Source organism: Poecilia latipinna, unplaced genomic scaffold (genome assembly GCF_001443285.1).
Source record: "Poecilia latipinna isolate Pla-1442-1.1 unplaced genomic scaffold, P_latipinna-1.0 Scaffold364, whole genome shotgun sequence".
Taxonomy (NCBI): Eukaryota; Metazoa; Chordata; class Actinopteri; order Cyprinodontiformes; family Poeciliidae; genus Poecilia; species Poecilia latipinna.
In genome coordinates this window covers 552,777-564,181 of record NW_015112980.1, presented here as the reverse complement: position 1 = coordinate 564,181, position 11,405 = coordinate 552,777, and the positions used below count along the sequence as shown (strand labels likewise).

Below are 11,405 nucleotides of genomic sequence, written 5' to 3'. Positions count from 1 at the left end.
GATTAGTCATTTCTGTACTTATTCGCTTTACCTTCTGTCAGCCATAAATCATCTTCTGTTTATACATTCATCCTTCCATCTCTTGGTATTCATAATTATGTTTGTACATCCATACAAGAAAAGCATCGATAGTTAATTATGTTTTTATAAGGTGTTAATTCTTTAAGGGCAGCATTTTTAATCGATTAATCTGCAACATCAACGAGGCGCATTCACAGTTGAGAGCTGCAGTATTTATCATGACCACACGGGGGCAGTCGAACTCCACTTTACACCAAAAGGACTTCACACAAACAATTAAAACTCTGTTTATTAAAATATCTCAAGCATTCGTCAAAAAATAAAATTAACATTCTGTCCTCAGTCAACTATGAGAAGTGTAAAGTGTCCGCCGAAATGATAGGAAGCAGCTTTATTGTTTATTTACTTTTCAGATGCGTGCAGGAGGGCGGAGAAGGAGATGTGTTATAAATGGAGAATTGCCAAAATCACCAAAGCGGGATGCAGATGAAAGAGGAAGGGGGATTATAATTTATCCTCGGTAGATTACAGTAATCGACAGCGGGACGGCTGCTGCACCAGGAGAAAGTGTTTTTTCTTCTTGAGGAGGTTCAGTTATTATTGTGGAAACATTGACATGAATCTGACCGCGGGCAAAAATCAGAGCTGTGATCTCACAGGCAGATTTATTTAACGGGCGCAGAGGTTACCAATTAAATACAGGAGAGGGAACATGGAGCCAAATGTAGATTTTTCCCTGATGACCTCTACATGAAAATATTTCTGTTTCACTCAGATGTTTATAAGGTGTGTTTGTAAAGTTACACTGTCAAAAATTAACAGCAATAATCTGGGTTATTTAATCTAAGAGAAAAAAAATAGTTCATGTTTTCACCGTAACTATTCATTTATAAATGTCAGTTTCAAACTAAAAATTAGCACACTAAATATTTAGCTTACTAGCTAACTACTTAGTTTGAAGCTAAATACTTAGCTCAATACTAAGTATTTAGTCAGCAAGCTAATTTACAAACTAAATTGCCAATTTCCCTCTGAGATTAGTAAAGTATCTTTATTCATTCAAGTACTCGTTTGAAACTAAATATTTAGTTAGCACACAAAATATTTTACATCAAATTAAGCATTTAGTTAGCAAGCTATTTAGTTTGAAGTCAAAACTTTAGTTTGCAAGCTAAATATTTAGTTAGTTAACTATATACTTAGCTTGAAGCTGAGTGTTTATTTTAACTAAATATTTAGTTAGCAAGCCAAATATTTAGTGTTAAGCCAATTATTGAGTTGCCAATCTAAATATTTTTAGCTAGAAAGCTAAATATTTAGTTAGAAGGCTAAATGTTTAGCCTCAAAGTATTTAGTTATTAACAAGATAAATATTTAATTTGAAGTCTTATGAGAAAACTAAATGTTTTAAATAAAGTATTTAGCTCACAAGTTAAATATTCAGTTTGAAGCTAAATATGTAGTGTATTGGCTACACGTTAAGCTATCAAGCTAAATGTGTAGCTTGCTAGCTACATAGTTAGCATGCTACCTAAATATTTAGTTTGAAGCTTAATATTTAGCTTCAATAATTTAATTATAAATGATTTAATGACATGATGAACGTATGACTTTGAATAACAGATCATTTTCTTTCTTTTATAACATGGTAAATAAAACATTTATTGCTGTTAAATTTTCACTGTAACTTTGCTAACATCACCCCATGGATGTTTTCTGCTGTAGCTAAAAGGAAAGGTCACCCTGTATTATTTCTAATTCGGTTGTCTCAGTCCTGCCTGCAGTCCAGTCGGTTTCCGTGCACCCAGTAGCAGATCTGGGCGAACTTCAGCGGGGTGATGCGGACAGCCACGTTGTAATCCCGGTTCTCTCCGTCGATCTCCAGCCACTGGTGTCCAGAGAAAATCCCAATCACCTTCCTCTCCCAGCGCTCCAAGCCGACGTCCCACACCCGGCCGTACACCCCGGAGCCGCTGGCCCCGGGCCGCGCGTCGCAGTGCTGATAGATCAGGTCGCTCGACTCCTCCTCCACCGGACAGAACCGGTACACCAGCTCCCCCGGACGGTCGCTGTCGAACCCGGAGAAGTGGATGCGGTTCCCTGCCAGATCGTCCGAAGAGGGCGCTACAGAGAGCCGCATGAAGGGGCGCCGGTGAGGCCACCGCAGCTCCAAAAGGGCGTAGTCAAAGTCCATGCTGACCTCCTGCGGGCCCTGGATCCAGCCCTTCGGCACCCGGGTGCGCTTCACCCGAACCCAGCGGACCAGGGGCTTCTTGTTGGGAATCAACCCGGCTTTGGTGCCATTAACGGACGGAGGAATCAGGAAGCCCACCCTCAACTTCCGGGCTCCATGAACGTAATCCTTCCCGTCGTGCACGCAGTGGGCCGCGGTGAGGACGTGCTGCTGGGACACCAGGACGCCCGTGCATCCGGTGGAGATGCGCACCGCTGTGGAGAAGGGATAATCCATCAGGAAGTCGTCACCCTGGATGTTAAAACGCCCGTCCGCTCCGTAGATCTGCCGCTTCATCCTCCGCCTCAATCGTCTCCTCCGCCTCCACGCGGGCGCGTGAGTCGGGTGAAGAGCATCATCATCACCATCATCCTCCTCCACCTCCACTGTGGTGAGGGTGCGGAAACCGTCCGCGTACAGCGTCTCGAAGGCCAGTTTGTCCGTCATTTGCTCCTCCTGCTCGGCTCGGTGGAAGCAGCTGGAGTTGCAGCGGGTGGTGAAGTCCAGCTGGGCCTCGGCGCTGAAGCGCGAGCGGGTCAGAGGTGTCGGTGCGTGCGGGACCAGGGTGGGCACGTGCACGGGTTGGTGGTGGGGAGGCTGGAGAAGACAGAGGGTGAAGGGGAGGAGGTAATGGAGGAGCAGGTGAGTTGAGATGGTGATCTCTCGTGGCGTCATGGTGGAAAACACTGAAAATATTCACAAAATTATCATTTAAAGTTGTATTTTCCAGACACATAATTACATTTTATATCATAATCAAGTTAATGTTCACTTCAGTTGTATATATATATATATATATATATATATATATATATATATATATATATATATATATATATATATATACCAAACATGACTGAAAAGAAATTTGACTTCATAATTTAACACCTTATTGGACCGCTGTCTCTTTAAGAAGCTCCTTCCACCTTCAGTACGTCATCACAACGTTTCTCCATTAACCCTTTAAGAACAAGCCAGGGTTTCCCCCAGTAAACATGCTAAGCCCCGAGGTTAGGGCAGTCACTTATCCAGCGGCCTGCCGTGTTTTTGAGTTAAAAAATGTTACAGGAAGTTTGAAAATATCACTTGATAATTATGTTATTGGAAGATTAATACATGAATACTGATTATAAAGTCTTAAAAATGCAAACATTTAAAAAAGAGAAGTTAAATAAACATGCAATGCTAAGCCTGGTGGGGGCCCAAGTAAAGCCTGGCGGCTTATAATACACTGGGGGAACCCTGCAAGTAACTTATATGATGAGCTCAGCAGATGCACAGTTCCACCAGATGTTTGCTAATTGCTGCTGCCGCTAGTCTGAAGGAGCTTAGTCGTGCAACTTGGAGGAAGGGAGCTCTGTGAGACCCATAGTTGGTAAAAGCAAACGTTTAGGCGCTCCTGAAGGGTTGCCAAGGGAGATTAAAATATTTCTCAAATATGTACAAAAGAATCGAGGCAACAATCCAGGTATGTTTTTGATGAAGGAATAACATTGTAGCATAATATAAACCTCAACAAAGTTTATTTGACATAATACTGCTCCTTTTAGCCATGTTAACAAAAAGTTGAGTGAAAACAAAACCCATTTAGGAGTTTGAGGGAAATTTACAAGGTGTGCATCTGGCCTTGCAAAAGTGATTGCAAGCCTTGACCTTTTCCGTGTTTTATGAGTTAAAACCACAGATTTGTAAATAATTTAATGTGATTGTGATGCTTTTGTTTTCTGACCACTTTACTTTAGTTAGAATTAAAATAGTACTGTAATTATGCAAAGAATTGCACAATCAGGTTCTGATGCATTGTAATGTTAGAAATTGATGTTTTTTATTGTAACATTACAAAATCTGAATAATTTAAACCAATTTTTTTCTGTATGTTCAATTTGGGGCTGGATAATAAATCAATAACAATACATATTGTGATAGATGATCAATATCCATAGATACTACATCTCACAGTTTAGTCAATATTCAATACATAGTTTCCACAAGTCTGAACAAGAAGTTATCTGCAGCACTGAACCGCCATCTTGATGGGCAAGTGCAGCTTCAAGACCAGCAAAAAGAAAGAACATTTAAAATGAAGTTTAAGACTTAATAGTTGTAATGTACTTTTATTGTTAGAAGTTAGATACGAATGAGGCAAGAGCTAGTTCTGAGCTTGTGGCTTGTTTGTTGTTGTCATAGCAACTCCTTACAGATCCCTCTCAAGATGGCTGTCAGCTACAAAGTTACTGGAAGTGTGACGTCACATGAGAACTGTGTATATTCATAATGAACATAGTTCTCATGTGAGGAACCAGGAACTTTGTAGCTGACAAGCTGCCATAACTACCTGTCATGACAGTTGCTATGAAGTAGCTATGACAACAATAAGCAAGCCACATTCTCTGCATCATACAGGTCGATCCCAACAGCAGCAAAAATATATTTCTGTCACACATTGGTTAAGAGTGTCAATAAACTTTCTTTTTGTTGATCTCAAAGCCATGGTTCATCTATGCTTTGTGCTGTATTTGCCTACCAAGATGGCGGTTAAGACTTTTGAGATATGTATTCACTGAACTTCAACCCAGAACTGTACAGCATTCTGGGAGATATCGGCAGAGAAAAGACTTCAGCCAACTAAGCAAAGTTGGTGGCATCAACTAACTCACTCGCTCTTTAGTTACCTAGCAACTCACTCATTCTTTGGTTACCTAGCAACGACCTGCTGAGTAACTGGTGCAGCAGCAGTTTCAGGTTTCACCACTGTGCCTCATAACTGTTTAAAATAATAATTTTAAAAAACCCAATCATGTTTGGTAATATTTCAGATATTTGAAACAAAAAAACGAATAAAAAATTATTGATTTCGACTCAGGCATATTGTCCAGCCTTAATAGCTAAACTTCTGCAAGTAGGTGCAGCTCACACGTTTCAGTATTGCAATCCGGACCTGAAGTTGGAGCGGTGAGACAACAATGACCCTTTTGTTCCCTGCAATATAGATTACCAGGATAATAGGATTTCACCCGATGGAAGCAAACAAGCGTTTTAATGTCTATTTGGCTCAACAAGCAATGAACAAATTCCAGAGAAAGGCCTGTAATAAAGAGCCGACCAGGTAAAAAGGGTGGCATTCATTAACAGCGAGGCTTTCAGAGCAGATGAACAGAGAAAGGAGACACTCGATCCCCGCTGTGGATCCCTGGGCTCGCATGGCATGACTATAGCAGGTGTGCAGAAAAGTAAAAAGCAGCAAGTCGAGGCAGGGCGGCAACACAGATCATTACTCCAGAAACAAGACAGGGTGGGGCATGTCCACACACCTATGAGCTCCCACACACAAGCAGAAAAATGCAGACTTTCTTTTTTTTTCAGGTATAAAACTGATTTCTTTCGCTTTTGAACTGACAGAAAAGTTGTCTTCCTTAGATTTTTATATTCACATGCTGATACTACTAAAATATTTGCATAAAACATGCAAAAAATAATAATAAAAAACAACAACATAAAATTGGTTTGGGGTTAAATTTGTGACATAAAGATGAAAATGTAAAAGCAATATGAAGCTCAGTTTGACTCTGAATGCAAAATAAACGACAGCAATTTGTTGTATTTTTCATGTATGATCTTTTTTTAAATCTTTAAAGAAGCAGCCAAGCACTGATTTGGAGCAGAAAACTTAAAGCTGATTCTGTTTTTAAGTAAATCGTTTATTTTGATGCCTACCTGCTGATTAGACTGATGTCTGTGGATCGGTTCACATCCCCGTCAGGTTTTCCTCTCCATCAGGGTCATTTCCCCAGGCTTCCCTCATTATATCCGTAGGCAAGTTTCTCCTCTTCCACCTTTATCTTCCCACTCTCTCTCTTTCTCTTTCTTTTTCTATTCTGTGCGCAAATGAAGCGCCAGGTGCGCAGTGAATGTGCGGAGCTCCTCAGCAGCCTGTGCGGTTCAGTCGCTGATGCGCGTCTGCATGATCCGCTCTGAACACAGGCGGATTTACTCTGACCCAGACCCTCCCCGTGGTCCTAGTGCCCCTCTGCTACATTTGACCGGTCAGTGTCTACCTGGAAAAGAAAAGACTTTATTCAAATATTTAATCCAAGCTTATATTTATGGTGATAACTCGAGATAATAAATAAGTGGGACCCTAGGATTTGACCTTGTGGTACTCCAAATGTGACTTTTGTCTTTTCTATTGTTGACGCAAATGCCTTGTCGTTCGCTCCTGACATTTAAGTATTTTTGGTTGTGATACAATCAAATTAAGTGAATTTTATTGGGATTTATGGCATAAAACAAAAATAAAAGTGATTAATCACATTGTTTTTTTTAGCAAATATTTTCACATAAGTTCAGTTTAGTCTGGATAATTAAAAACTATTTTAATTGCATTTACTCATTTAGTTTAAATTTTTAATTATCTGTAAGGGGACAAATTTTTTTCAACCTGAAAACTGGTACATTTATGTCAACTTAAAGTTTTGACATTAACTTACTTTTAAATGGGTGAATAGTTGTAATCATGAGCTTCACAACACATTTTTTTGTTTTTGCCCTATCAGATTTTAGGCTCATTCTTTTCATTACGTCAAAGACTTTTAACCTCAATGTTTATTAAAAGTCCCCAAAATATTCCAGGCAGATTAAGATTTTACATAATTCTTACTCAACCAAGAAACTCACAAAAGACTCCTTTTACTCACTTTTAAAAGGAATAAAAGTGCTAAAAATATATTTAAAATTTTTTTTTTACTTTTCAAGAGAAAAACTTCATGTGAAGACCAGTTTACTTTTGTCAATAATCATTGGCTACATTGTCTGGACTCTGACTCCTGCCAGGCAGATTAAACTTGTTGTAAAACAAAAATATTCCTTAAAATCTAAATAGAGAACTTAATTACTCACAGTTTTTTAAATCACATTTGTGTTCCCTCTGTAAAGCTTCAAAGCGCTGATTTGACATTTTTACTTGTGGAAATGTACCTTAACTTGTACATGGGAGGCATTGAAACAGACAGCTTCACGTTCACATGCCTCAGTAACAGATTATATGTATTTGTGATAACAGGCCTTTGGCATTTGCTTTGGTAGCCAACAGCTACACCCAAGCAAGAAAAATCTTGTTTCTGGCACGACTGCGCTCCAATTATGGCTCCTGCAAGGAGCTTTGATAGATTCACGTAAAAGACCGACTGTAGCAGCTCAGAGATCATCGCAGCCTGCAGGCAGAGGAGTGCTGCGGCACGTCTGCCCGTCCTTTGACCTTTAGTCACCTGAGGTCTGATTGGTCCGTTCCTCTACAGAGTAAAAGGACTCTGGGTGAAACCTGTGCTCAAGTAAGAGGAGAATTACTTTAATGTATTTTTACTCAAGTAGGAGTGAACAATAGTCATTCAAGAAATTAACAAAGTGGGAAGATCCAACTAAAATATTGACATTGTCGATATCGGTAGTGGTATTGGATAATACGTTACAGATTCCATCTTGCATTCCATAGATTCTCATCTCTATCTCAAAAAGATTCAGCTTTGATTTGGTTTTCTATTGTTTTATGTGTTATTAAAGTGTTTTGTAAACATATAAATTCAGCCCTAATTCAAGGGAAAAACCACAGAAACATGTAAAGATCAGCAGTTTGATTAAATGATAAAAAGCTTTTCATCAGTTGCAGCAACACTAGCCCTGGACTTGGTATAGCATCAAAAAGACAATATAAAATATTGAACATCTCTAAAGTAGGAGATCTAAAAGAAAAAAAAGTATTTCTACTCAAGTACATAGTAAATGCATAATTAGAATATTTGATTAAATTTGTGAAAATGGTGTAATCAAACTGACAGAAATATACGGCCCATTCTGGTATTTTTACGAATAAAAGAAACATTTTTACAAAAAACAAATTAAAGCAGAGGAAGGGAAAAAAAAATTCCCAATATTTTTTTAATTATAAAAAAAAGTTAAAAAGTTGAACTATTTTTCCAAATAACATTTTTTCACAACACAAAGCTACAAAAAATTACACAAAGAAATTTTGAGTAAATGTAAATATATATGACAGAGCCTTTGCAGTCCATCTCCCTCAGTTTGTCATCCTGTAGAAAGCGCATACATCCCACCTGTGTCCTGTCTGCAGGTCGATTAGCAGTTCTTAGTTGTTCCTTGTCAAACTCATGTTTCAAGGTTCATTCTTGGTTCACTTTTCATAAGAGCCACCTGTGGAACGTAAAAAAAAGGGTCTTAAACCTGTTAAATAAACATCTGTTGGTAATATTTCTTTCATTTCCGAAGCGATTTGTTCTGCTTGTCAGTCTTAATTCAAATGTTCAGGCTTTACCTGCTCAGTCTTGTCAGGGGTCACTGGCTGAAGAGCAGAAGCGAGCTCCCAGTGTGCTTTGGTGGTGTAGAAGTGTAAACAAAAGGTTTGAGAGGAAGCTGATCTCAAATCACATGGTGGTGGAATGTGATATGGTGTAATTATAACACCATTAAGGCAATGAATAGAGAAGAAAACAAGCTTGTCTTACCTGTTCAAGATCAGTCTGATGGAGTATGTTTCTTTAATATACTTATTCTCCAAATTACAATACTGAAATCTCTGGAGTGAGATATCATTTGAGGTCACGATGAAGGCAAGGTTGTTATGCATCCAAAGCTAACAGTTAAGCTAATGGTTTAGCTGTTAGCTTAACCGTTAGCTTACATTATTCTCAGAGCAGGGTTGATTCAAGAGTAAATTTTCACCATTTAAAACGGTTCAGAAATAAAAATTTACCTACCTTCACTTTGTTTGGTTTAAACTGTTCATTCTAACCAGTGTCTATTATGCTAACTGTTAGCTTACATTGTGGCTATGAATTCAACATTTAGATTGAATTCATAGTCAATACTAAATGTACAGTTAGATACTAAATTTACAGAAAACAAGTTCACAAGTTTGAGATCTTCTATTTCCCCAACAATTATTTTTCTCATGCTGGCCTGATGCTCTTGGGGGCCCCCTGGTGGTGCGGAGACCTGAAGCAGAGCCACTTGACTTGCACATGTCTTGGCCATGCTCAGCTTACCAGGTTTTGATGGAGTCCATGCTTTCAAGTCAAAATTATATTGCATTTTCTTTTCTTTACAATTGCAGATTTATTTTGGTTTTAACTGTGAGTCACAGAAAACTCACCAAAGCCATTCAGCATTTTGTGAAATAAGCAAAATGAGTGTTTTTTTGGTGCAAAGAATTACTGACTGTCAAGCAAAATTAATAAGGCGTTAAAAATAAATGAATAAGAAAACACCTGCTGTATCCTTTATTTAAACTGCTAGAGACTGGGTTTGACTTATTTTGTGACGAAGGAAACTATTTTGAGTAGAAATTACCTTAATTCACGTGAGAGTCGAGACTTTTTGAAAAACGTCACAATGTTGAAATAAAACCTATTTGTATAAAACAGGGCTTTATTTTAACAATGTGAAGTCTGTCAAAATGTGTTTTATTTATTCTTCAAATTCATTTTCTTTAGTCAGAAAGTTGTTTTCTCCTGACTTTTATTGCTTCGTAAATTTTGCTTCGTGGCACTTGACGGTTGGTGGTTGCCGTGGCAACCGGTAACGGTCAGTTCTTTCCCTGTATTCTGTTGCCGTCCGTGTTTTCTTTACGAATATACATATTTTAACATTTTTTTTGACAGATTTGATTATATAGAGGGTTTCAAGTTTAAGTTTGCCGTGTTTTGTGTATATTTTTAACTGTTATGACAATGATCGTTGTGCGTTTTAGCCGTGTTTAATTTTACAACTGTCAATTGTGTCAACTTTTCATTGGGAGCCATTGCTCTGTAGTTTGTTTAGGGTTATTTATTGTGTTTTATTTTATGTTATTATGACTGATGTTAACTACTAACTTGATTTTTTTTTTCTTTTTATTTCTCTGGACCTTAGATGAACAATGAAGGGTTACACTTAGCTACCACAAAAATGAAGAACACTGAGTCATTTGTCAGAGCAGATTCTCACTTGATACCAAAATGTACTTATTTTGCACATGTGAGGCTGTAAATCTGCCTTGCTGTCGTACCTCTGGTACCAAAAATGATAGAAAATCAACCCAGCTGAGAACATGTTGGCTCCAGATGAAAGGAAATTCCTGGACCAAGAGATGATCTTATGACACAGATACACTTCTGCTCCAGTTTGATGGCATATTTCCCCCCCAGTGCTCTGCAGATCAGAAAGGCCACATTATAAACAGTGCTTGATGTGACTCCAGGTAGAACCGGGGTTCTGTTTGCCATTTTTCACTCCATCAGGTTGACACACTATTAGAAAGTTTATGACAGGACCACACGTTGGACAACCAAAACACATTCAAAAATAACCAAGGACAGACTGAACTTCCACAGGAATGCGAGCAAAGGTGTTTTATTTGACGAATTCTCTGTCTGATTGTTCGAGACGTGGAAAATAATTTGCCAGGAGAGGAAAATGTTAGCGCTACCATGACTCCTGTGTCTTTCCCACAGCAATGCATCCTGATGCAATCCATGTGTCGGGTTTGCTGCTCATCCAGGAGAATGAGAGCACTGCCATTAATAAAGAGAGGGATCAAAACGCCATTCAAGAGCAGATCGATCCAGCAGTTCAGTCACAGTTTGGTCACAATCGCTTATTTTCCACCATAATGGAACCTTATGTTACAAAATGGCTGAAAGATCAGCTATATTTTAACCTGCAGTTAGTTTTCAAAAGAGGTCACCAATTTGACATATTGGTGGATAAAAAAAAAGTTTTTGTGGTTATATATCTTGATTTATATTAACATTAGCAATAGCATAATAAAAGTATGAGAAGACTAAGAAACTAAAAAGAAACAATTATAACATCAGTCTGGGCCGGCATCCATATGACACTTGGAGCGTAGAATACAAGTTATGAATTCAAAGGCTTTCACAGAATGGAGACAGACCATTCACTTTAAAAAAACGACAATAATAATAATGTTGAAAGACATTGGTAATAAACTTAACACTATTTACAGCGACACTATTTGAAAGATTTACATTTAGAAATGATCATCTTAGTCAAGAGCTCAGCATAAACCCTGAACTGTTTATGCCTTTTTCCAGAAGTTAAATATAAAAAATACTTGTTCTATGATTAAACCAAGACACAG

At 38.3% G+C, this 11,405-nt stretch overlaps 1 protein-coding gene across 3 annotated transcripts; it reads right to left on the bottom strand.

Moving 5' to 3' along the window:
• Nucleotides 1–15: 15 nt before the first annotated feature.
• Nucleotides 16–6,258, bottom strand: prss23 (serine protease 23). 3 transcript variants are annotated; one of them, XM_015036328.1, is made up of 3 exons: nt 5,969–6,258; nt 1,800–2,940; nt 16–97 (listed from the first exon to the last, which is right to left on the bottom strand). In XM_015036328.1, the coding sequence occupies exons 2-3, from the start codon at nt 2,927–2,929 to the stop codon at nt 49–51; spliced, it is 1,179 nt and encodes a 392-aa protein (XP_014891814.1). In that variant the 5' UTR covers nt 2,930–2,940; nt 5,969–6,258; the 3' UTR covers nt 16–48. The 3 variants fall into 3 exon arrangements, with proteins under 3 accessions (XP_014891814.1, XP_014891816.1, XP_014891815.1); XM_015036330.1 differs by having other exon boundaries at nt 42–97; nt 1,780–2,940; nt 5,969–6,241; XM_015036329.1 differs by lacking the exon at nt 16–97 and having other exon boundaries at nt 1,739–2,940; nt 5,969–6,237.
• Between the last annotated feature and the right edge of the window lie 5,147 nt (nt 6,259–11,405).